The sequence below is a fragment of the Amphiura filiformis genome, chromosome 19 (assembly GCF_039555335.1).
Source record: "Amphiura filiformis chromosome 19, Afil_fr2py, whole genome shotgun sequence".
NCBI classification, from domain to species: Eukaryota; Metazoa; Echinodermata; class Ophiuroidea; order Amphilepidida; family Amphiuridae; genus Amphiura; species Amphiura filiformis.
The window spans coordinates 15,588,291-15,616,106 of record NC_092646.1 but is presented as its reverse complement, the minus strand read 5'-3'; the positions used below and the strand labels follow the sequence as shown (position 1 = coordinate 15,616,106).

Genomic DNA, 27,816 nt, shown 5'->3' with positions numbered 1-27,816 from the left:
ATCCGTAAGGAATAAATTAATAACAAAAATTTAGGTGTATAAGTTGTTTCTATATTTACCCAAAGCGCCGAATTTGACAGCCTGAATTTCCGAAATCATGAAATGAAAGTTTAGCAGATTGTAAACAAGATTGTGCTTGGTATTTCTCTCTTGTTGCAGGTAAGTTTTTACATCAAAACCTGACCGGTGATTATGAGGATGATAATCGTGTCATGTGTCGACTGAGCATGTCATTGACATTAATCAATAGTCATTACTGTAAATATTACATTGTTTTGTGTTGCTGTTGGTAAGCTTAAAATTATTATGAAACTAGATTTCGCGGTTCTCGGGTCGGGCGCTTCTCGTGATAGGCCTATTTCTAATTACCCAATACCCGTTACCCATATACCTGCCCTGACTTTTTAAACTACTATACAAATATTGACTGCTATGAGGGGCATGGTTAAAATTATAGGCACAAGGTGATCTCAAAACCATGACTATGCTAGGGACAGGCATAAAAATTTCAAATTAATTCTATTAACATGAATTGTTGTTTATTGGAAGAGAGAACTTCTCAGAAACAATTTGACACCAAAACCAATCTTCTACTGTATTGCTAAGTGAAGTTATGACGAAATTACTGTCGGAACATTGGGCCATTTTCTCGTAAAGACTTACCATAGGAGTGCATTGGGGGGACTTGATAATTTTTGTGCCCCCCTGTCAATTTTTTGTTTTCACTGTAATTTAATCTAATTTTTATTGTATATTATAAACATTATCATTTTCAACACATCTGTGAAATTTTGTATGAAAATTCAAATTTTAAGGTGGTAAAAGAGTGATTTTTGTGCTAATTTTGGTCAAATTTTGCCATTTTTCGGCCATTTTGGGCCCATTTTAGGCAAAAACAATGATTTTTCCCAAGCGATAACAAAAAAGTGCTTTCTCCCAGCAAATATGTAAACTGGAATTGTTGTGTGAAAAGGATGAAAGTTTTTGTCAAACCATGTTTCCCTTTTGTCAGAAGATGAATTTTGGGTCAAAATAGAATTTTTTCCCAAAAATGCCCTTTTCGAATTTTTTTTGACCAAAGCGGTGATTTTCACCAAGGCATATCTCACAGAAAAAAATATTCAAAAGTGAAGTCAATGTTCCATTCTGCTTCCTAAAGCATTGAAACTGTTGTCAATGCAAACTAGAGCACCTGAAACAGATTAATTTTGGTTTTATTCATCATTTTCTCCAAAAATGGTATTTTCAGTGGCACAAAATGGCACAGATTTACATAGGGCTTTATTATCAAGTAAAATAAATAGCGCCCTCGCTCAGTTGTGCCTGTCCCTAACTATGCCCCGAGGCGTAGCCGAGGGGCATAGGCATGGTTTTGAGATCACCGCGGGCCTATAATTTTAACCATTACCCAAATAAAAAGCAGTCAATATTTGTTTTATATACCAAATCTTAAGATTCTTGTCATCCGTTTGGTTAAAAGCATCGATTTTGGGAAGCGAAATTAATAGTTTCAATGCGAACGGCACACAGATTACAATCTGCGATTTCTGCGTAATTATAACGCGTGAAAACATTAACGTGTGCGTAATATCATTTTACGCTTGGAAAAAACGCGCAGTTTGATCGTTACGCACGTGACCGGTCCATAGTTCATTTCCATGGACCGGTCCATAGTTCATTTTGCGGGCATAGTTAATTCAATGACTGCACTTTCAACCAATCAGATGACAGGAATCTATATATGAGGTACATGTATATAATATGAAATGCGTCTCTCAATGATCAAGACCCAACTTGACACAACTTAATCAACTCTGTTTGTTTTATAGGTAGTTCGGTAGGCCTACCTAGTACAAGGAACTTTTAACGATGTCCTCATTCACAAACTGATACTATCTGTCCATCGTATAAGACTGTTACCGTCACGGCAATGTGGTGAAGGAATATTACATGGTCAAGAATAGGCTCCATCATTTTTTTGTTCTGATCCCTCCCAGTCTCCCAAAACATCAAAACATCAAAAGCGTTGCACATTTACTTACTTAAGACTGTCCTTTTTCATATAACGCAGACAAAGTAGGGCCAAGCTACCTAGAAATGGTCAAATTTTGGCAAGAAATATCTCTGTGTAATCCTATGTAAGTCCCATATCACATCGTTATCGGCGATCGTGATTTTTTTTTTTTTTTTTCTGAAGTTTGGCTGGTACCCACTAGCGTCATGCACGTGACTTGACACAGCTAAAATAATCGACCGGAAATCGGGGACCATTAAAACGTCAACAAATTTCAAAACACAGAAAGCAGTAAACTTAATGGCGAGCAGTCCGAATTTTGAGCCATACAAGTTAACGTGGTGAACTAAGGCCTACCCATAATCTGGAAACCCATTATTGAATTTATTCGCCTCTTCCAAGCCCTGCCCTGTTACCACATTTAGAGAAACCAAAATTAGTATCTGGACGTGGATATAGGCCGTTACTAAAGTAATGAAATCAATCAAGAGAAACGTGAACACAAAAACAGTTATAGGCCTTACCACAACAGATAATTTTTATGTTAACCATTGAGGATTCCGGAAATAGTCATGTTCTGCTGAAATAGGCCTATGCACGTATTTGGTGTGTGCACGTGTTCGTTATTGAAATATGTGTTGAAAATAAGGCCTATAATTATTTGTCCGATGAGATGCACAGGTCTGTTAGTCACACTGTACTGCTTTTCCGATGCGCGGAGCGCGTGAACCGGCGAACCGCGAGGACGCGAACACGATAGCGGACGGACGGACGGACACGCCGTTATTAGTATTAAGATGTGACACGATCTGGTCCACGGGCTACACCCATCGAATGTGTGTCATCAGCCCTCAGATCGTCAATTTTACTGAAAAAATGAACATTCAAAAAGTATAAAATTTTGTTTTTCTCTTATTTATAAACTTGATTGCATAACATTAAAATCGCCAACTGATATCCTTTGTATTTGAGTTGTCAGTTGATGGTATTAGAACTGTCAGTGTCATCATGGAAGTAAACAAAAAAAATGTCAACAAAACATGCTACTGCAAAACTCTATGCCTGTGTGTGTGTGTCTGAGGCATATTATTTTGTATTCGGCGAGGAGGACGATTTCAACCTCCTCGTTTGTTTACAAACAGAGAGGTAGACAAAGGGTCTGTCAAAACTGTTCCGCTTGTCCAAATACTCAAGTATCAAGGGCCACTATAGAGTGATTCACGCAACATGAATAGGGGATTATAGGGATTAAAAAACTGAAGTAGGACCATGTGCTTCTTTTGTCCTATTTGCCATCAAGATTTCGAATGAAAACAGTTCAGACCCAGAACAGGATCATGTCAGAAATTATTTTTTGTTCTGCGTCTGATTATTCGGACTATGTCTGAGGGCTGTTGACCGGGCAGATGACACACATTCGATGGGTGTAGTGTAAATGAGGTCTATCATAGAACAATTTAACTTACCGTACACATTCCTTTGGATTTCAGCTGAACAATTAGACAACAACAAACATAATTAGGACAATTCATTAATTATAACATGTTATTTCATTACCGGTATGGGCTATTCCAGTTGAAATCCACACTACCCCTGTGGAAGATTTTGGAAATATTTTCCACAGAGGGAGTATGTTTTTCAAATGTAACTGATCAGGATTAATCATTTTTAAATCCATACTCTCCCTGTATTGTGACTTTACCTTTATCTTCCACAACTGTATTTCAAATCAGACAGGGTCTAATTCTGATATAAAATTGGATGGATTGAGCATGATACACAAAGATATTGGTCGAGCTGTGAGTTTAAAAGATATAAATGAGGCGATAGCGAGCACGATAGCTTTTAAACTCACAGCGAGACCAATATCTTTGTGTATCGTGCGAAAGGATCCATTCAATTTTATCATTATTATGCTTTGAGAATCTGTTTTTTTTGGCAAAATGTGATTTTTGGTCAAAATGTGATTTTAGTCAAAAATGTGATTTTGGTCAAAAATGTGATATTTGGTCAAAATGTGATTTTTGGTCAAAATGTGATTTTTGGTCAAAAATGTGATTTTGGTCAAAATTTTAATTTTCTCGATTATATTCTGTAACCGCCTAAAAGTGGGAATTCGTTAAGCGGTGTTACGATATCTATACACTACATGTATGGTGATCGTGGACTGCAAGCTGATGCAGAGACCTCCGTGTTCAGGTGAAATTGGTCGCCAATATCCAGAATAATTGGTTTTAAAAATGTGTATAAAGTATAGGATGGCAGATTCTCAAAGCATAATAATGCATAAACCGAACAGCGTTATTTCTATAGATCTGCTGCGCATTCAAATTGCATTGTATTGCATCGTAATTTCATTTGTGTCTATGCTAATTATGTTTACACAACATGAACTCACATGTTTTCAAGCAAATTCGCCGATAATAGGTGATCAAAAGCGATCGGAATGTTACAAAAGTACAGATCGCATTCAGCTTACTTCATATGAGATGATCTTTGGAAAAATACGGCATAATTTGTCTTGGTGTTTGCGGAATGCCATGCAGTAAAATATTAATACGTTGCGGCAATTCATGATTGACAACTAACAATCGGCGTGTCCTTCGTATCCTCCACTGTCAATTTCTTATCCACTCACTAATCCTCACAAAAGCTTTGTGTTGATTACGTAATGTGTAGAGGCAAATTGCAATAAGTACAATAAAATAATGAGTAGGGCGGGCTCCGAGGCGGGTTTCTTCTTCATCTTACGTAACAGTATTGTTCTCCAAAAAAACCCGGAAGCTTGTCGTTTGGAGCTCTAGCTGAAATACAGCAAGATAATGTAAGATAGTAAATGTAAACCTGTATTTTAGCTAGAGTATCTAGAAGCTATTTCAAATGGAAGTTGCCCAATTGTCTAAACTCATACTCCTTTTGTTGAAGACTTCAGGTAAATCATCCACATGGATAGTGGATATTTTAAATGGAATAGCCCAATGAATGGGAATAGTATCTGTCTGATCCTAATGGAAGAAATAAAAAAAGAATTTTTGTAATTTTTTCCCTTTAAGGTACTGATAATTTACAAACATCATATCATGTCTCGAGCTCCAAGACTTTCACAAAATGAACTTGATGAGGAATTTGAGAAGTTTCTCAAAGAGGTAAGTACTTAGGCGCGTCAATATATAAATTAGAGTTGGGCGACTATCACTTTTTTCCTAGTCGACTAGTCGGCAGCAAATAGTCGCGACTACGACTATAGTCCCGACTATCTGTGGTTAAAATTGGACTGAAAAATCGGGTGAAAGATTGGTGGCAATTTAGTATTTATAATGCATGATTACAGGACCCGTGATTGCCGGCATTGCATCACAGTTTGCTACACAAACCAGCACTGTTGTGATACAAGTTGCTACACTGTATCGCACGTTTGCGATGCAAGTATTTGACTGTAAAATGCTGTAATATAGGCCTAACTTTTCTGTTCAATTAAATTCACTTGCCACTTTCCAGCAACAGCACAAGAAACTTCATATAATTTCTCAAACCTTCAATATTCCAATAGCGATCTTCGTTCGTTTCCATGTTTTGCTGTGCATGAAAATATGTACACGTGCCGGTACGGTAGTGCATATTTTCCATGGTATGCTCATGAACGTGTTGCATCGTGCATGTACGATTAACTTTCACCTCCAACCTACGTCACCTGACCTCATCTAGACTACTGCATTTGTCGCTACAGGGGTGGCATTGCAACATTACGACTGTTTGTCAGCTAATTTGTTTATTTTCCTGTTGCTTTCTAAATATTCTGTTACCACAATAAGCATAGCTTTTTGAAATTACGTGAAAAGTACTTCTAATCTAATAATATTTTCCTAAATTTTCCCTTTGGAAAACACTTCTCGGAAGTTCTCGCTGTTTCTTTCCAAAGTTGAAATAATCTCATACCTTCAGTAATTGGTACAAACACCCAACCTGGGTCTGTACATGCTTGCGCTATGACGCTGCTACACCTGTTATTGCTGCATAAATTATAATCATAATGAGATGTTCGACAGTTCTAAGTAATTTGAGTTTTTTAACGGCTTTTATCTTGTGGGAAAGTAGTTCGACAACAAGTCAATAACACCAATTTAATGATGATTTATGGACATTATGATTACTTGTTGGTTAGTGTTACTATTGGTAAGACAATGACTAACATTTTTCACATTTTTCGCAGTTTATATGTTAGTATTTGGTTGGTTTTGGTGCGAATAACTGGCACTTTTAAAGTAATTTTTAACACAAAAATATACTTGCATTAGTCGACTTTTGGTTTTCAATAGTCGTAGTCGCGACTATCAGTAATAGTCGCGACTAACGACTATTGGCGACTTAGTCGCCCAACTCTAATATAAATACCCCCGGTAATCAATAAAATGAATATCCAATAATATCGATACCGCCGATATCACTTTCTGAAGAAAATCAATAGGTCTATATCCAAGTATTGAAAATGTTGGGGTATTCAGTGAATTTGCTGCCGAAATACCAGGTTAGTCAATTTTTTAAACCTAGATTTAGACCTCCTTATATAACCCTTACCCAACCAAGCTCACTAAAGTTCACTATTAAAACCACTGCTTGTGCATGCATTCCATGTGATGCGAATGACACAATCAGCCAAAGCCTATATACCCAGGGAATTGCAGGCCGGGCCAGTGTAACACACGTGGCTAAAGGCTGGTGATCTTCTGGGTGGTATACAAGGGGTCAAATGCAATTCACTAACCTTATCCTTATCGTACGCCACCTCGGTCTCCATGTAATCCCTATGGTCGATACGCTACTATGGAATACACAAAATTTCACTTTGTAACAATACACAAAATTTAAATAATTATTAATTAACTAATTTTGACTGCTGAGATTTAGCAAAATGAAAGAACATCATTATAAAACATATGTGCCAATTTTCCAAAAAAATGACCAAAAATCAATACCGTATTTCGTCAAATAAAGGCCCCCGGGGGCGTTACAATTTCCCGGGGGGGGGGGGCGTTTATTCAAGGTCAATTTTAGAACGATAAAAAACACTAAAATGATGAAATATGAACTAGAAACACTGACTTCTGGCTCACTTCCGGGTTTCCAATCCAGATTTTCGCCAATTATTGACGCTATTATTGACCATGTGGGGAACTTGGTAAGCTTACTACATAAGATGGCATGGAAATATCGGCATTTTTGAAGCATCTTGGTTGAAAAAAGTGGTGGGGGCGTTTATTTGAGGTGGGGGGGGGGCGACTATTTGACGAAATACGGTATATACCAAGTATGGAATGAAGCTGATGAATTGTGTGATTGCTTGAAATCATTTTATTTTGTTTCTATTCTATTCTGTTTTATTTAGTCCTTATCAGATGCTGATGATTCTATGAACACAGGCAAACTGAAGAAATTCTTTGATCCTCTGAAAAGAGCCAAAGAAAAAGAGAAGAAGGAATCCTCACAGCCATGGTGGATGGATGATGATGATGATGGCAGGGGAGGAGGTCAGCGAGGAGGGAAAGCTGATAGGTTTAAGAAAGATACACCTTCATCAAGTGAGTTGATAATGGGATATTCCAGTTGAAATCCATACACCCTCTATGGAAGAAACAACCTTAAATGTTACACACAGGGAATGTGAATTTCAAATTGGGTTACTCGAATACTGGAATGGGTGACTCCATTTCACACTCCCTGTGTGGGAGATGTAGGTCATGTCTTCCATGGGGGGTGTATGGATTTCAACTGGAATAGCCCAATTGTGATGTGATCAAGGGAAATAAGTTTGATGTCATCAATATTGATTTTGAGATATTGGCAAAAAAAGGTACTTAAATTTTTTCGTTTTGATTATGTTGTCACAAACTGATGAATTGCCTATATACCTTGGTCACTGGAAGTTCAATTTGCATGGGGTTTGCATCTAAACACAGTCATTTTGATGGAGTAAAGTCAGGATTGTTTCGCTTGCCCAAGATCGCATTAGTTGGAGAAAGCTTGTAGTCGCTTGCTCCGCAACCGACTGATGATGATGATGATGATGAAAGTCAGAGAGCTTCCCATAATGCATTTCTTCCCTGTACACAAAGATTTGCTATTCATCGCAACACGGGTCAATAGTGACAACAAATACTTTAATTAACAGAGCTCAACCAGATTATGCAGTTGAGGTATTTCTTGACACTATCAACCCATGTTGCACTGAATAGCAAATCAGTACAGGGAAGAAATGCATTATGGGAAGTATAAGATATTTTGTCTGGTGGGAATGAGACGTGTCAATCAGATTATAATTGAAGACCAAATTAAAGAGACTAGTTTGCGTATGATGTCTTGTCAACTTGACCAAAAATGCTGTACTACGCAGGTCAGCAACCAATCACGCTGCACCTTTGCCCTGACGTCAAACGCAAACTAGTCTTTTTAATTTGGTCTTCAATTGTACCCGCATGTAACATGGGAAACAATTGTTGAGGGTTTAATGCACAAAGGCTCTTTCTGCAATAGCTGCCAAGTGCCATATTTTTAGATTGCACTGTGTACAGTAGGCCCTATAGCCTATATACAGTGCAGAAATGGTCAAATATTTCTATAGGGCAGCTATTTCAGGATAGGGCTTTCATGCACTAACCACCTGAAATGTTTTCTCAGGGATGTAAATATTCAGGAAATTTCCTGATTTCAGGAAATTTTGCTTGGATCTTCCTTGTACAAAGTATAGGGAAATACGCATTTTCAGGAAATGTTAAAGCAGTTTCAGGAAATTATGTCAGCGCTTGTTTTCATCCCTGATTTATTTTCAGCAAATAAATGGTTGAAACCCAAGAAGCAATCAACTCCAGTAATTGCTGAAGAGGATGAAGATGAGGATGAGGTGATGACACCTGTCAGGACAAGACCTGTGCCTGCAAGCAGAGAGAAAATGGCAAAAGTAAGACAAGTAGAATATAATAAATGATCTTGGCAAATTAAACTATACTAAAGCTGTAATTAATGTTTGACTATACAAATGTACATTGGTTTGCCTCAAATTCAGTAGTGACAAAGGTGCATATTTCGCTGGTCGCAGTATCAAATTGCACACATAAAGTTAATTGCAATGAGCATACATGCACATGTACAAGGGTGATTTGTCGCGCAACTGCAGAAAAGCATTGAATGGTATTACCGAACTTGATGTAAACCAATTAACATTCAAAAGCATATTACATACATGTACACTTCCAAATTGTCCAAATATCATACTTTACTGTATAGACTAGCTAAGCTGTATTCATTGATTGACAATTGGCTGTTCTAGTTCAAATCCATACACCTCCTATGGAAAATATGACCTTAATCTTTTGCAATTCACACTCCCTGTGGAAGATTAAGGTCATATCTTCCATAGGAGTGTATGGATTTCAACTGGAATAGCCCCTATATATGAAACTAACTAAGCTATATTAGTGGGAGAGAGAGAGTTGGGTGTGGTGAGTTGCATGGGGTGACTATTTTGCATGTCAGTTTTTCTTGTTTTAGAGCATTGGGATTTAATTGTATTTTGCATTTTGTAAAAATTATTTTTCATTCATTCATTTTGTTTCATCTTTTGATAGGCAAAATGCCTTTATTAACTTAATTACAATATAAATATTACATAAATTTATTGCACATAATTATTAGATATTATAAAAAATTCAGATATATGATAAGAAAATCAGACAAATAATTTAAGCAAAATAACAGAGCCAAGAACAGACACGGAAGTCATCCAAGTAACTGTTGATCAGCGATCAGCTAGCTAAGCTCATCGCCGATCAAACTCTCATACGGAGTTCCTGCCTAAAGAGGATTCATTCATTTTTACTTCTCCAGGAAAAGGATGATTTTGCTTCAAGTTCTAAGCCATCATATGAGACAAGCAAAGCAAAACCTAGTATGAGCAGAGACAGCCTAGAAAGCAGTAAGTACACAGTGTCCCAAAGGTCTCTTCCAATAGTACGTAAAACAAGGTAAATAAGGAACTGATGAAGTCGTCTGCTCCAGGCTGCTCATTGCCGGTTTACTATAAATCAAACCCTGAATTGCGCATTATGAAATGAAACCTCATAAGAAAAATAGCACCAAATATTACTAAATTAGCCAAGAAAGTTATCCTTTCGTGTACTGTACTAAGAGAGACAAAGTTATGAAGTAATGAAAAATTACCCTTTTTGTGTTTCCCGAATCTTGTTTCTTCATCTGGAAACATCCCTTTGTGAAATTTCCAACAAACATGCCTACCGGCATATATACGGAATGTGGGACGTTATCAGTCTGACATTGTATTCAAAGTCCGAAAAATATAAGTGGAAAATACAGTGTGTTTAAACTAGACTGACGCCTTCAGTCATCAACGTTCTTGGTTGATGACTGAGAAAATTATAAAAAACTGTCAAACCATAATCTGGTGATCTGTGCAGTTGTGTCCAAATTAACCTTTCGAATGTGCTTGTTTTTGATCAAATATTTTTAGAACATCCAGAGCACGATCCTGTCATAAGTTGACAACTTTGCAGTAGTATGCGACCCGACATGATATGAACGACAAGTGTTTCAGTCATCACTAGACGACAAAGAATTCAGTCTTGTGTAAAGCTATGTCAAACCGAGCATATTGGATTACCATTATAGTGTACATGTACCCCTGGATATTGTCCATTATATGTACGTACCATGTATATACATGCCATGTACATGCTCCATAGTGCCATATATATGGTCATTGCATTGTATCCTTAACACAAATATATGTTGGTACCGATTGGGCTCAAATGATTGAGAATGATATATTTTGATTCTAATAGTGTTTTTGTCCAGGAAAAAGTGCACAATCATTGACAGTATATCAAGGCAAATCTTGTTTTGTTGCTATTCCAGTTGAAATCCATATACCCTCTGTGGGAGATATGACCTTAATCTCACACACAGGGGATTTAGATTCAAGCAAGCCACCCATTCAGGTTACTCCATTTGAAATTCACACTCCCTGTGTGGATAATCAAGGTTATGATTGTCTACCAGGGGTGTATGGATTTCAACTGGAATAGCCCATATATTAACAACATTTATCTCTATTCTCATTCTTCCAATGTTGTCCGACATGTATCAGCACCCAGTCCAAGAGGGATGACAAAGCCTGACTATGACAGCGATGAGTTTGAAAGTGACAATGACGACCGCAGGTGAGGATTATCCTAAGGGCTCATATTGAAATTCCCTTACACAGGAAGGTGTGCGCCATCCTGCAGCTTTCCTGTGCTAGCCTTCTTTTGTTAAAATCCTGGGCAGGGTGTATCACTGATGCATATAATCCATCCTTTTTATGACCGCGCTTTCCTGAGGCGCGCGCTTAGCGAGAGGAATCCTGCCTTCTTTCTGTGTGAAAACGTGGTAGGGTATTTCAATATGAGCCCTAAAAAGCATTTATGCAACAAAATTATAGCAAAATTATTTGATTAAGTCTCAATAAGTATAAGGTTGAACATGACCTAAATGACCAAAGTGCATGGATCAGCACAAATGGGGCACTGGTCATGTTGCCAACCTATGCTTAGACTGTCCCACAGTCTTCTGGTTCCTTCTCTGGGTAATAGAGCCTAATCCAGAATTGGTAAAAGAGAACTTCCCATGAATTTATAGTCTTATAGAGTAGAGTGAATCTGAAAAAAAAATGAAATTCATGCCTTGGCAATGTTGTTATATGACAAAATTTCATATTTGCATGTTGTTAAATTTGCAATATGCTCTCATTATTGTCTAATACCTCTTTTTTCATTTGTATTTAGTGGTGTGCACCCTGCTCAGGGCAGCTTTGAAGATACTATGAGTTACACAGGTAAGCTATTCTCATTTGTATTTAGTGGTGTATACCCTAGTCAGTGTTGCCAGTCTTCAGGAAATTTCCTGATTTCAGGAAATTTTACTTGGATGATCCTGTACATTGTATGGGCAAAGTACATTTTCAGGATTTTTTTTTTTTGCCATTTCAGGATTTTTTGACAACTCTGACTGGCATCTCTGCCCAGTAGTCAAGTCAGGAGAGAATGTAGGGATGTACGCAATTCATCCTCTGGCCAAGCCCATAATTATGGTTACTTCAAAAACATATCACTGATTTTACTTTTACTTTTAGACTCTCTGTTAGTCTTTAAAAAGCATTTGAATTGTCTCCATTTCTCAAAAATGTTTTATTTATTTAATTTCTCTCTTTCCCTGTTTGTCTATTTTCTCCCCCCTTTCTTACTCTCTCCATCTGTGTGTGTGTCTGTCTGTCTGTTGGTGTGTCTGTCTGTCTCATCTCTCTCGCCCTTACCCCCAATCCTGTAGGGCCCTCTTCAGGGACCACTCTAGGTTCCACAGGACCAGGTGCAGAGACCATGGAAGAGATGGCTGATAAGAACAAATTCTTTCAGGAGTTGGAGGAGAAAGAAGGGAGAAGAATTGACTACAATAAACTTAATCAAGACATCGATATGACAGGAACTCTTGGAACAATGGGGAGTCTTCCATCACCTTATATGGGGTAAGCATGACCATGTATGGGTAAGCATGACCTTATAAGGAGCTTGAGGAGAAAGAAGGAAGAAGAATTGACTACAATAAACTTAAGGTGGCTGTGTACTCTCAGACATGCATGTAGTAAAAGTGCAATAACTTTGTAATTATTCGCGCAAAAATATAAAAGTATACATTTTTATGAAGGCAAGACATCAATAAATCTTAATATAAATACAGATTTGGGGTAAAAACAACAATTTTGAAGAAAATCACAAAAAAGTGAGTTTTTGGCAATATTTGTTAGGTACATCATAACAAAAATACACTCTTTCCAAAATATTTTATTTTGTTTTTAGCTCAATCTTGAGGCTCCATTCGAAAAACAGTTTTTTTTTTTTTGATATTGGCCTTATTTTTTGAGATATTGACCATATAAGGCATCAAAATGAACTTTTAAAATTCAAAACGCCTATTTGCACAAAATGATGCCCAAAATCGGAAATAGACCAAAATATAAAAAATGAGAAAACCGTTTCTTGAGTCGATCATGCTTTTTACGATGATCATATTTGCTTACCTATAGATGCTGTATTTATTGAGTTATCGTGTACCTAAATCGTCATTTTACCGAGAAAATGAACATTGAAATAATGGCCGTTGAAGTTTAAAGTGGTCACATTTTGCACTTTCATCGAATCTCACAGGAGAATGCGACAGTTTTCGCTTTTGTAACTTATATTACGTGAACATCGGGTAAATCCACAGCCCCTTGAGAAGTTTGAGCGAAATCCATTCATAACTTGATATTTAAATCGGGGAAAGAACTTGAAAAACCCACATTTTATCAGCTAAAGCGGAGCCATTTGACCACTAGGTTTTTGTGAAATCAGTGCTTCCGTGGTGTTTCCATAAGATGCGCCAGCGATGCAGATAAGCGTTATGCGTGTCGTCAGCGTATTTGTGCGTTAACAAATTGCGCGATACTCAACGCGATGAGTTGTTGTTTGGCGTGTACCTTGCTGGTACAACAAAGATTTTCTTTCCTTTTCAATTTCAAACACGAGTGGAATAGTGAAATAAAATCCTTAAAATATTGCAGTTGGAGTTTACAAATCTGGATTTTCATTCCTTGTATTTATAAAAAACATAACAAGGTACAAACATATCATAAAAACTCAATTTTGAGAAAGAAACAATGGCTAGAGTACACAGCCTCGTTAATCAAGACATAGATACATGTATGACAGGAACTCTCGGAACAATGGGGAGTCTTCCATCACCTTATATGGGGTAAGCATGACCATGTATGGGTAAGCATGACCATATAGGGGGTAAGCATGACCTTATAAGGAGCTGGAGGAGAAAGAAGGGAGAAGAATTAACTACAATAAACTTAATCAAGACATTGATATGACAGGAACTCTCGGAACAATGGGGAGTCTTCCATCACCTTATATGGGGTAAGCATGACCATGTATGGGGTAAGCATGACCTTTTATGGGTAAGCATGACCATATAGGGGGTAAGCATAACCTTATATAAGGTAAGCATAACCTTATATAAGGTAAGCATAACCTTATATAAGGTAAGCATGACCTTATAATGGGGTAAGATTCATTGGAAGTGCCATATGGAGGGCACAGGCAAACTGTTATGTTGAGCACAGAATGCCAATTTTTGCCTCAATTTTGATTTTACCCCCTCGCCACCTCCTCCTCTGGAAAATATTATGGTGCCACCAAGAAAGATTGCAATAATAAGGGCTAATGAAATTGTAAATTGTTTGAATAGTGTAACCACTAACCAGACATACCTACCAATCCTGAATCCGCTGCTGAATTTGACTGTTTTCGTGATATTCTTCAAGTAAACTAGAGCACCCATCAAATGAATGGAACATGTGCTTTTTATTCCGTTATGCTTTTAGTATCGGGCTGCCACTATACTCGAGCAAATCTTGTTTTAGATATTGGTTAACTTTGAATTGTCAGAATTGACATGTTTTGCTGGCAAAATGACTTTGTATCTGTGTAAAGTTCCCTTTGTATGGTTGGTTTCAGTGGCATGGCCAGGACATTTTCAGGGGGAGCAAGGCAACTTTCAGTGGGGGGAGCAATCTTTGACAAAAGTGGTCAAAAATTGGTTAAAAAGTATGAAAAAAGCCCAAAAATCTTAAATACCAGGGGGGGGGGGCAGACTTACAGGGGCCAACTGCCCCCCACCCTCTGGCTTCACCACTTGTTAGTTTTATTATCTCATATCTCATTTTGTTTACACAGAACTGCAGATGAACACAGTAGCCCAATTCCACAAATTATGAGACACATGGATGAATCTAAGGGTAAGTGTAACAGGGGTGTGAGAGATCAGATATTTATTTGTTTCCAGATAATTTATTTAAATTTCCATATTTTTTTCTACACTTGTTGTGTACAAAAGTATGTATGGTTTAAATCATTTCAGATTTTTTAGCTAAAACAGATATTGTTTCAAAGACACACTCTCGGGCCTGGTGTAAGCACAGTCTGTTGGTACTTGGTGCATGTGTTTTATCCATTAATTTTTGTATCAAGCCTAATCGAGGCATTAACAGTCGTTATGTAGTTGGTTGAATCCAACCAAAAGTGTCCACGGGCCAAAAATAAAAGTCCAAAATAAACATGTCTCCACAATTTTTTCCTTTTGCCCATTGATTGATGGCATGTTGGCCTTATAGAACCAAAAGTGCCATCACTAATCTTGAAAAATAAATCCAGGACGTGTGATAGTAAATGTGACATCAAAACCCAATGTTACCTACGAATACCACTAGGATGCTTTCACTATCGCAATACTAATCAACCTAAAACAAATGGAATATTCCCATTAACACTTTTTTCGTGTAATGTAGACCACAGGGTGTCAGGAAAATGCTAGCTCAACCAGAAAATATTTGTTTTTATTTTTATAACGCGATCAATATGATCTTAGTCAATTTATGCTAGTTTATTTTTGAAAATGAAGTTTAGGTCAGTTTCTGTATTTTATTTATCAAATGAGGATGAATAAATTTACATATTGTATAAGAACGAGTGGGATATCTGTTTTCAGGAATATTAGGAATTATACACATACACCTAATGCTTTATTAAATGATAGGTGAAGAAACCCGGGTATTCGTAGGTAACATGAGCGATTTAACAATTTCTATATTGAGTTTAGAGGTTCAAATTTTGCTATTATGATAATGAATGAATAAAATGGTACTTTTTAGATCTCTTTCAGATGGTACGTCCAAATGAATAAGTGCTTTTACCTTAGATCAAAATTTTTTTGATGCTTTTAGCAAGATTTTGAACACTTCATTTTGATATACAAGTAGTTAAACAGCAAATGTACATAATAAATAATTGTTGAATGAATCCGTATATGGGTAATAATATTGTCCGGGGGTACCGCTTAAAGTTTTTGACAATTAATTTCCATTGGTAGGGACACTTCATTACACATGTCATGTATTATGCTGTATTCGTAAGTAACATTTCAGTATTTGTAGGTAAGAATTAGACTTTTGGTGGATATCTTAATCAAATCTTCATTTTATAAAGCACTTTGAATGTATTATTTTCTTTATGTGCGTTTATTGATACATGAGACCCTATCATGTATATTTAATGTCGGTTCACAGTGGTTGAAAGAGGATTGAAGTAAGAAACAAAGGCACTAAAGTGACTTTAATTTGCTTAATTGCACACAAATCGCTTAAAACCGTTATTGCAGACTTGTGAAGTCCATCTTGGAGTCAGTTACGTCTTGTGGCCTTTCGTTTGAGGGCAACTATAATTAGCTTTATACTAGGGTCCACCACTGTGTTGTCTAGATCATGAGACAATGAGAAAAGTCGTTTTTTTTTTTTTTTTTTTTAGTTAAACTTAGCGAATACTTTATAAGTTATTTTCATATAAACCAATTTGGACACAAATTACTCAGAAACCAGAAGGTCGGTAAGCATTTAAAATGAAGCACACATGACAGTTGACAAATCCAAGTATTTATCCCCTTCTAATCTTCTTCGAATCTGATTTTTCTTTCAAATGAGCAGGCCGTCGTCTATTTCAGTACATATTTTTCAACAATTAAGCCGTATTCAGTTGTGCATGGTGGGCATGTATGTGAATTGGCAACTTTCATTGACATATGATTTAATAGCAAACATACAGGCCTTCGTTATGTATCAATATGGGCATTGGCATGAATGGCGGTGTTTCACAATACTGTCATGATGTCAAATGTATTCGTAGGTAACATTCGGTTACCGAAATTTACCTCTGAATACTTGCTTTTATTGTTGACATCTCAGAAATATTTAAACGCAGGCTATTGAAACTTGGTAGAAATAAAGAGTGTATTACCCTGCACCTATTGCTTAACAATTGTTTACTATTCTCTCAGTTTGTGGAAATGACACAGCTTTTAACATGTATTCGGAGGTAATGCATATTTTTTACCAAACCTACCTTTGTGCCATTTAGAATTTCTGGCAGCTAAACACAATAATAAAGATGTCTGAATGCAATGCATTTCAGTATTGGATATATCAAAGCTTGTATCAATTATGCATTTATTAGCGATTTCCATTTTTAAAGATATATCTAGTGCTATGAAAAATTGTATTCAGTAGGTAATGTAAAAAATACCACTCAAAAAATTATCACAAAAATTCATAATTATGTACAAATATGTGAAAAATTGAACAGGCAATCTTTGAATACACACCTTTCAGGAAATTAATTTAGATTCAATCCAATGACTTCTTTTCATAACTGATTTAGATGTTTTTAAAAATACTTGAAGAAATATTTTGAAAAATTGTGGAAAAATACCTCGTTCTGGCGCCTCTGTGTCTAAGTTTTTCACAGAAGGGGTCTTATTATATATGGCACTTAAGCGTATGATCAAGGCGAATAAACACAATACACAAACGAATGCCAATTGATTAATACTTTTAAGTTATGGCCCTGAACATGCTGTGTACACTTTTCGTTGGATTCGACCAGTTAATCCTTGAATTTTTACATAGGGGATGTCCCCTAAAATCCTAACAATAGAAAAATGATATAATTGCCCTGTGCACAGAATAGGGTAAAATTATCATATTTTTGCGCTTCATGCGTGCTGGCCATGATCATATAGCGAAATTCACCTCATTTTTTGGCTAAAATAGTCTCAAATTGAACATTTTTTCACACTGGATCGTGCATAAATGTGCCAATAATACCAGCACAAAATATACTTGCAAGAATTTGTGGGTATAAGTTTTTTCTGTTTACAGCACTCACAGACATTCTCTGTTTTCTCACTTTTAACTCGTGTACAAAATATATTTTTATGTCAATAAAACATTATTGAACATCACCATTTCGTTCAATCCTCTTTACAGAATATGCTTCTCCCCCCATAATTTAAATGCTTTCTGCCACCACTGGATTTTCTGGCAGACATTTAGTTTGTGATGATTTAAGTATTTTGATTTGTATTTTTATACAGATACATCAGAAGAAGTAGATAGTAAAAGTAGAGAGGAATCAAGCTCCAAGGTGTCGCCAGCAACGGTCAAGGTAAGAGATGTGGCTTATTCGCCCTTGGCACGGATCTGTCATCTTGCTACCAAAATGAGGTTCTCCCTGCAAACACATGGCAAAATGTACATTTTTGTTTCTTGCACTTTTGTATCAATGCGTCAGAAGGCTTTTGCAACGCGTATGCGGTAATTAAAGCATGCGTTTGACAGGCGTATGCACACACAGCACGCACTTTGCGAGTAGAACCTCGTTTTGATATGACCATGCGATCAGCGAATAGTGCGCTGCGCACAGGCATAAACCCACAAGCCTCAGCACTTTTTATTGGAATTTGCTGACCACTGGAATTTCAGTTGGAATAGCCCAATGACCTATCATTGATTTACACAATGGTATATAATAATCAATTCCAATGTTATAAAGGTTTTTTCTGATTTGTTGCAGGAATCCAAAAAGCAGAGTATGTTGTCCAGAGGTAAGTGTAGATGCATTTCTTACAGAGTCCCTGATTGGTTAACTACATCAGATAATCATCTGAGTAGCCAATCAAAATAGAGCTTTTTGATCTCCAAGCACTTTAAGCTTAATCCCCTTAAGCTCTACAGAATTGGCTCAATACATGATATACCCCTCTTCGTAACCAATCAATAGTTTTTATAGGCTGGGGGCAAGAAGGAGGGAAGACTTTTCACAGGGGACAGCTGCCCCTTTTGCCCCTACCCCCAGTTGGCTATGTCACTGAAAGGTACTTCACAAATCTTAGTGTATGCTTGTAAACTAAAAAAATAAAGGATCAGAATCTGACCAGAGGATGTTTAAAGACATTCCCACAACCCAATGGGGTTTCTGACCATGTATGTCTGGCTTTTGTACACATGTGGCACAGTTGACCATACCTTGCATTGGGATTGTGTGCAAAAGCAAATATCTGGTGTTTTCATCCTATTATTTAACATTCAAAACATTGAGACTTATGAATAAAATTAATGCAGTGGGACAATATGAATGTTTCCTGTAAGAAAATCAAATATCAGTCATAAGTCTCAACTATTAGCTTGTTGGCTGCAGTTTTAAAATTACCATTTTGTATGTGTGGCAATGGGGACTTTGCCTTTAAAATTAGTTATATTGATCAAATTTCCCAATCATAGTGCATTGTAGGAATGCCTTTAAGCCTCCTCTGGAATCTGACAATCTTTATTTTAACTTCTTTTTTGTTTGTTCTTATGGTGCTAACCAAGGAAGGTGTTTTACAATGTCAATACAATGACAATAATCTGCTTTTGAAGGTTAATACTGTTTTTGCAAAATCTTAATAAACACATCCTTGAGTAGTGTATATAAAATGGATTGTATGTTTGTTTTTTATAGTTGCTCTATTGGAGACTGGTGATTCTACACTGCATGTTAATAAAGGTGATGCTCTGAGTCGTGAGAAAGCTGCAGGTGATGCTGGACTGCAAACTACGACTGGAAGTAAAGGTAGGGGAATAGACAATAGCAAGTATAGTCCAGTTTTCCTACAAAAAAAAATGAATAAAACTGCTAATCACTCCAATTATTCCCTGCTGATCCCATATGCCCATCGCCCAGGGCAACGGTAGTCAATCAAATGTCAGAAATCTATTTATAGGTATTATGCAAAATATTTATCGGAATGCCATGGGCCTACTATTATCCCACAAATTTGTCTCAGAAAAGAAGTAGGTGCATGGTCTGCAGTTCACCTCGGGGAAATATTTTGCACCATTCCCTCATGAGCAAAATTTGTCAAATGTACTGCCATGGAATGCTCTGCTTTAAACTATTGGCTTGAGGTGACATCAGTGGTACTCAAACCATTTGAGGTTCTCTACCAAATATAAAACAGGGTATGCAGCTAGTTCAATGTTCAATTTATTTCACCAATAATACTTATGCATGATAAATGTACAAAACTAGAGAGCAAAGCTAGTACACACCTTGCATTGAGATTTGTCATTCAGTGTGTTTCTACTGACCAAATGGTTGCCGGTGAATTTGAGCTAATTTGAGGTGATGCGAGGAATACGCGGTAATGGCCCCCATAGAAACAAATCAGGTGAAGGTGAATGCAGGGTGATGCGAGTGAACCTCACCATCAACCATCAACCACCTTTTGAGGTGGTTAATAGTGATGAATATGCGGTAACGTTCTCAGTAGAAACAGTTTGGGTGACACAGGAAGTTAGCATAATGCAGCAGAAGCATTAAAAATCTGACCTTGAAGGTCATGAAAAATGTTTTCTGGACTTCCGCGGTCCACCTTCCCCACTAAATGGGTAGTGACTCGTTACCCTGCATTAAAAAACGCAGTAGAAACGACCCGATGAAGGTGAGAACATTAAAATGCGGGTGAATGTGATAGCACGGTAATGCGAGGTGCTTAGTATAAACACACTCATTGAATTGAGGCTCAACTATTGTACCTAGCTGCATCAAAGCTGTAATTATTTTGTTTCCTAGGTTTATCAGTGACAGGTACAGCTGATGATATGGAGGCATTACAAGCAGTGCTCAGAGACGCTGCTAATACACCAACCATGGGACTAGAAGACTCCAGCTTTGGTGTTACATATAAAGACAAAGAACCACCAGCAAGTGAGTTATTACAAAGTCACATGTCATGTCATGTGATCAACTATACTTTGTTCAACTATTAATTGGTGAAAATTATTTGGTTTTTGTTACTGTGCGGGTCAATAAAGTCCCTGCTTACGTTCACTTAAATTCACAGAAGTGTGTGAGCAACATGCATAAAATAATGTATAAGTGCTACTCCCAACTGTGTTTATGCCTTTCTGTATCAATCCACAATGGGTTTTTCCATTTAAAATCCACACTCCCCCTGTGGAAGATTTAGCTAAAGTCTGCCACAGAGGGAGTATCAATTTCGAATAGAATACACAATTGGGTAACTTCCGTTTGAAATACTCACTCTAGTTGTGGAAGATATAGGTAGAGGAGGAGTATGGGTTTCAAAATGATTAACTCTGGCCAATTACAATTGAAAAACATACTCCCTCTGTAGAAGATTTAGCTAAAGTCTGCCACAGAGGGAGTATCAATTTCGAATAGAATACACAATTGGGTAACTTCCGTTTGAAATACTCACTCTAGTTGTGGAAGATATAGGTACAGGAGGAGTATGGGTTTCAAAATGATTAACTCTGGCCAATTACAATTGAAAAACATACTCCCTCTGTAGAAGATATTTCCAAAATCTTGATTTTAAATGGAATAGCCCAATATTATAAGTCTCTGAGCCTATTAGGAGCTGAACAAAGTATAGAAAAACACTGTAAAGTCATGTCACATGTGGTAGTCTGTTTGTATATACTTGAAACCTTAGGAAAACTAGGAAAATAATGAAGGACCTAAGTATAGATTTTGCTTGTCCTTTAAAAATATTTAGAACTGAACAAGTAGACATCACAGCATACTAGCAGTGATGGGTAGACCTTCCTTTAAGTCAAAAGGTTGTCCAGTTTTATTTATTTACTTATTAGTCATTATTTTGGATGTAAAATTTAGGGGTCAGTCAAGTTAGCTCAATCGTTAAGGCGTTCGACTATGGTGCAAGAGGTTGCGGTGGTGGCCCGGTGCCTAGTATGCTCTTGTGGAAAAATTGAGTTAGCTTGAAATTCCCCTGGACAAGGAACTTACTGCTAATTTGTCTCTTTGTAACCCGAACGAAACTTGGGCAGCTGGTTGTGATGGTTATTTGTGGAATGTCTAGGGTGTGTGCCTTTGAAGCAGCAAAATCCCTGATTTGTTGTTGAATGGTTTATGGAATGATGTGGGGACGTTGTGGTCAGCGACAACCTGTAAAGTGTGCTGAGGCTTGTGGATCAATGTCTAGGCATTGTGCCTGTGCGTAGCGCACTATAAATCACTGCACTATTATTATAAAAATTGAAGATTGCTCATTATTTGATAAGATATGGAATGCCTTTCCTTTACTTGCTATTTTTAACCAATATACGCAGAGCTTCAATCCACCTGCACTACCTACCTCCTGACTCCAGTAAAATAGAGGACAAATGTTTTTGGTTAAAAAAAAATACTATTTGGGTTTTTTTTTGTATCCATTGACTTACAGCACCAGCAGACATTCCTGTTGTGCAACCTAGGACAGTAGAAGACATTCTCAGAGAAGTGAAAGCAGAAAAGAAGCTACAAAGACAGAAGGAGAAAGAGGAAGAGAACAGAAAGAGACAAGAAGAGGAAGAACAAAGAAGGAAAGAGGAAGAAGTGAGACGAAAACAGGAGGAAGTCAGAAGAAAAATTGAAGAAGATAAAAAGGCATTATTAGGGGATTCTGTAGATGGAGAGGCTCAAAAGGTACAAGAGCCAAGTGGTTTTGACTTATCACCTATCAATACTCAGGAAGGAAGAGGGATTGATCTCCAACCAGCCAATGAGGGGAGAGTGTTTGATTTGCAACCAGCCAATGAGGGACATGGATTTGACTTGCAGCCAGCCAATGAGGGGAGCGTATTTGACTTGCAACCAGCCAATCAGCAACCTTTTAGTGTAAGTATCAGAGGGTTTACTGTAAATGTGCACATTTTTGCAGAACATTAATTTTTATGCTTAACACACAGCTACCGTGAAAATAAAAATGTGTGAATATATTCTCTGATGTAATAGGACTATGTAAGAAAATGCAAAATAGCAAATTTCTTTCTTTTTTTCTTTCTTTCTTTCTTTCTTTCTTTCTTTCTTTCTTTCTTTCTTTCTTTCTTTCTTTCTTTCTTTCTTTCTTTCTTTCTTTCTTTCTTTCTTTCTTTCTTTCTTTCTTTCTTGCTTTCTTGCTTTTTCTTTCTTTCTTTCTTTCTTTCTAATTCTTTCTTTCTTTCTTTCTAATTCTTTCTTTCTTTCTTTCTTTCTTTCTTGCTGTCTTTCTTTCTTTCTTTCTTTCTTTCTTTCTTTCTTTCTTTCTTTCTTTCTTTCTTTCTTTCTTTCTTTCTTTCTTTCTTTCTTTCTTTCTTATTGATTGATTGATTGATTGAATATTTATTTACTTCTTTATCTATTTATTATTTATTTGTTCATTTATTTATTTATTTTGCACAGGCTGATGATGAGGCTTCATATGGGATAAGCAGTAGTACACCATCTAATAAAGGTGATTAGGTTATTTTCTGTGAAGTAGGAATAATTAGTATACAATTAAAGTGAATAAGTATCAATCACATTAAGGTTATTAATTATTTTAAACTGTTGTGATTTGGTAGTTCACAGCATCTTACGAATGGTAGTGAGCTTTGGCAAAACCTGCATTGCTCAATTCATAGCGAGCGTGTAGAAGAATTAAAATATCACAAATATATTTTTATAGGTGCTGCGGTTCTTGAGTTACGTTGTAAAGAGGGCTGAAACAACAACACTTTTGTAAAACGTACATAACTCATTAACAACAATAAATTAAGCAAGTTTGCAAAGTATACGATTTGTAGAATGAATTTTTGCAAAACATCAAGGTGTTAATTTCCAATAAAACATTGATCTAGATAATGAAAATCGATTTTTAGGTTGCTTCGACCAACAATATATCGTCTACCCTTAAGCTACCTGTCATACAAAATCCAAAATGGGCTATTCCACTTGAAATTCACACTACCCCTGTGGAAGATTTAGGAAATATCTTCCACAGGGGGAGTATGTTTTTCAAATGTAACTGGTCAGGCTTAATCATTTTGAAACACATACTTCCCCTGTATTACAGCTTTACCTATATCTTCCACAACTGGAGTGAGCATTTCAAATGGAATTTACCCAATTGTCTATTCTTTTCAAAACTCATACTCCCTCTGTGGAAGACTTTAGCTAAATCTTCTGCAGGGGTAGTGTGGATTTTAAATGGAACAGCCCAATGATGACTTAATTTACCATGAACTTAATCAGCACCCAGGTGCTTTACAACGGAATTGCAGTCATGTTATGCAGGAAATGTTACTTTTCATGTGATCCACAAATTCGAAGTAAATTGCATGCATATATCGCGCTCATAAAATGCTGATTTCCAAAGCCCTAAATATGATAATTGGCTATTCCAGTCAAAATCCGTACACCCCTATGTGAGACTTGACCTTAATCTTCGACATAGGGGGTGTGAACTACAAATGGGTTTACCTGAATGGGTGACTGCATTTGAAATCTACACCCTTTGTGTGGGAGATTAAGATCATATCTTCCATAGGAGGTGTACTGTTCAATGGGTCTCTACTATTCATTGTTTGATGTGTTCTTTTCCTCTATTTTGTTGTTTATCAGGAAAGCCAAAACAAAGTAGTAAGAGTAGAGGTCGGTATGGTAACATCAAGAGTTCTGGATATGGTCATAAACCAAAAATTACTGAGGTGTGGTCACCTGTTCAAGCTGCTAAACACAAAGTCAAAGGTAAATATTGTGTTTGCGGGATGGTGACTCTTGAATGTATGGGTCAATTGGTGGGGTGGGCGAAGAAAAACGTTTTTTGGTGTGCATCATTTTTGGCTTGGTTTTCTGATTCTGATTGTCCCCAGAAGGGCCAAGGCTTAAAAAAATTGTTTGATTAGCATAACATAAAAAAAAAAAAATTAGTGTAGGTAGGTAGGGATTTTTTTTCTTTGAAGCTGTAAATTGCATTTGATAAAGGCCCTGGAACTTTTTTCTTCTTTTGATTAAAATAAATTTTAAAAACTAAATATTGGTTTCATACTTTTATGCTGCATGAAACACTCGCATTGCAGACAAATGGACACAATCAAGGCTTGTTGACGTGTGCAGTAACAAAAACAGAATAATTATCGCTAATTATAAGCCAGACAAATTATATTGAAGGGTTACGTTGGTGTTACTGGAAGAACAACATTCACTAAGTTATAATTTCCCACTCATATTTGTTTGTAGGTGCAGAAATACCAATGATGGGACGGAAGCCAACCACTGGACATAACAAAAATTTGATTCAATCAGTGGAATCATTTGCTACCTATATTCAGGAACATTTTGCTGATTCCCGGAAACTTACTCCACCCCCTGAGGTATGTGTGAAAAGAGACAAATCAATGTTTATAAATTATGCTTGCTCATGAACACCATGTGGGCGGTAAACTCATGAATATGTATAAATTGTTTACAGTATTTGGATTATTGATTACATATTTGTTAAGCTGGTGATAGTTTTTCTGTTAACCTCTATTTTGTTAATTTGCATAAGCTGTAAGCCTTTGATACTTAACTTTAAGAGTATACTCTTTTCAGCTAAATTTTGACTTATTCTTTTGATATACTGTACCTGATGAATGCTGAATCTGACATATCAGACACTGATTATAAAAAGTATAAGCAATGAAAATACCTAATTGATCAACTGAAACTGTAAAGATTGTTACCATATATAGGTTATGTTTAAATTCAGGCACAGAAATCCAACGCGAATCGATTCTCGCAACATCAACCGGGCGAAAATCTATATGGATTTGTGTAAACATTGACAGTTTGCAGAAAGATAAAAATATGTGCCAAGTTTGATTCCCGGTTTGACTATTTATACTTCTTTTTTTAAGCAACTGAATTATGGTATACTTTACTTCAATCATTAATAATTTGTACAATAATACTGATTTGAGAGGGCATTTGAACAGCAAAAATATTCATCGGTTGCATGCTGATCTTTCGTTCACCAAAGCTGCCATCTTGGATGACTAAATCAGACTGTATGAGGGCAGTATTTTTTCAATCATTGTGGAGCGGGAGGTAGATTTGCGCAAATCAAGGATTCTTGCCAAATTCTCTTACAAGAATCCGAATGGTTTCTAGGCCTGTTTCATGTAGAAATAAAAATTACTCATATTTTGAGTACCTCTCATGATGATATATGTTAACGTCATATTTTAGGTGCGGCATTCAAGGGAAGAACCTATCATATCATCAGGCATGCGTGAATCCAAAATTCAACATCTCTCCCGAGAAAAGGCCCTGATTGCAGAGATTAATGAATGGCAGAACCAATGGAAGGATGCACACCGTCTCAATGCTAAGCTTAAAGCAGAACTAGCTACAAAACAGAGGGAGTTTGTCCGTAAGGAAGAAGAGCATAGGCTGTTGCATGAAAAGGAAATGTTTAAATTGAAGCAAGATAATTTTGTGCTTCAAGCCAAGGTATGATAACTAGTTGGCTCCACACATAAATTGTTAGAATAACATCTTAAAAGTTTTCCATCTTTTAGGATACATGCAGGTCCCATATCAAATCAGCTTTTCACCATTATTTAATGAATATTTTCCACTATATTTTACATGATGAAACTACTAAATTTTTCCATTTAAGGTGAAATTTCTTGGTATATGCATCTCATTTTGAAATGAAAAATGTTTGAGTTTGAGAGAACAAGTCATATCGTCGTTGGGCAGGGAAAATCTCCTTGTGTCATTGGCTCCTGAACATGTTTAAAGCAAAACCTCCTATGCAACCTCTTAACAGTTTCGTTTTAAACATGATCAAGGGCCACAAGTACATAGGAGGTTTTTCTTGCCCATCAAAGATATTATGATCTTAGCAGATTTCTTTTATGAGCAATTTGTATTCAAAAGCAGTGTCTAGTTATAATGCATTATGATAAAGTTTTTTGCACCTTGCTTAAGTAAGGTAAGCTGCAGGCAAGTTGCTTTTCCTCATTTGCCTTAATAAAGTTCAGTTGTTTTTATGCAAGTCACCCATTGCCTGAAGCACATGTATCTGTTTGTGCTGTAGTGACAGGATGAAGTTCTGAATGTTCTAATGATACCTAACAAAAACAGACACCACTGGGAGTCATAAAAAAGTAGCTTTGGTTCTATCTCTAGTCTGTAAAAATGCACACAGCTCAGACAGGAGGATAAGCCATTCTTATTCAGTAGGTGTGGTTTGCAAGGAATTCACATAATTTGATTGGTTTCCAGGTCGATAGTAGATAGTGATATAAGACAGCGCACATACAACAGCGGCACATTTGTTGATCCTCAATGATCGTGCGATAATACGCTCATGGAATACACATGCACAAATTAAGAATGTGCTTCAGTGGCTCAGATATTTTTCTTCATTTAAAACAATGGGGATGTCCTCACACAGTTTTACTTTACTTTAAAAATTTAATTATAGTTAAACTGAATAAAAATGAGAATAAAAGATAGGATTTTGTCTTTTGCCTATCCAATATCATGTCATAATGGATGGGATAGCCAATATTTTGAGTAGTGGATGCCGGCGCATGCCAAGATTAAAAATACAAAACAAAGAAGTTTTACTTCCTCGAAACCAAATTATTGTGATGTATCTCGCATTCTCACTGTAATCATTATGTATTCAAAATTTTTTACGTAGCTGAATACCGAAGAGGAACAGAAGATGATGAAGAATAAGGCTATCTCAGGCAGACCAATAGAGGGCGCTAGTGAAGAAGAAATCAAACTGATGCAGAAAGAAATTATTGAACAGGAAACTCTACTACAGGGATATCAACAGGTAAACTTTGTCTAAATGTCGGACAAAAATAGTATTATTATGTTTAACTTCATGAGAACTACCTGCCGATTGGCCAAAAGAAGTTTTCATTATCAATTGGACCAATCAGCAACATTGTTAGAATAATTTCATCACACAAAAAATTGGGGTGAATTATTTGCAACCCTCCATTCTGATTGGTGATT

The 27,816-nt window shown here is 36.7% G+C and overlaps 1 protein-coding gene across 1 annotated transcript; it reads left to right on the top strand.

Annotated features, from left to right (window-relative positions):
• Positions 1-75: 75 nt before the first annotated feature.
• LOC140140405 (uncharacterized) lies at positions 76-27,646 on the top strand. Its single transcript, XM_072162165.1, has 19 exons — positions 76-159; positions 5,068-5,160; positions 7,398-7,590; positions 8,839-8,966; positions 9,893-9,980; positions 11,169-11,241; positions 11,845-11,894; positions 12,386-12,581; positions 14,836-14,897; positions 18,083-18,153; positions 18,562-18,592; positions 19,489-19,599; positions 20,602-20,736; positions 22,238-22,671; positions 23,215-23,266; positions 24,415-24,540; positions 25,033-25,166; positions 26,023-26,286; positions 27,491-27,646. The coding sequence occupies exons 2-19, from the start codon at positions 5,095-5,097 to the stop codon at positions 27,644-27,646; spliced, it is 2,370 nt and encodes a 789-aa protein (XP_072018266.1). The 5' UTR covers positions 76-159; positions 5,068-5,094.
• The last annotated feature ends 170 nt before the right edge of the window (positions 27,647-27,816 follow it).

Excerpts from the sequence above, each read along its gene's own strand:
- LOC140140405 (XM_072162165.1), top strand. The coding sequence starts at position 5,095 with ATGTCTCGAGCTCCAAGACTTTCACAAAATGAACTTGATGAGGAATTT. Across the intron at positions 18,593-19,488 it reads GCAGAGTATGTTGTCCAGAG|TTGCTCTATTGGAGACTGGT; the intron begins GTAAGTGTAGAT and ends TGTTTTTTATAG. Across the intron at positions 19,600-20,601 it reads AACTACGACTGGAAGTAAAG|GTTTATCAGTGACAGGTACA; the intron begins GTAGGGGAATAG and ends TTTGTTTCCTAG.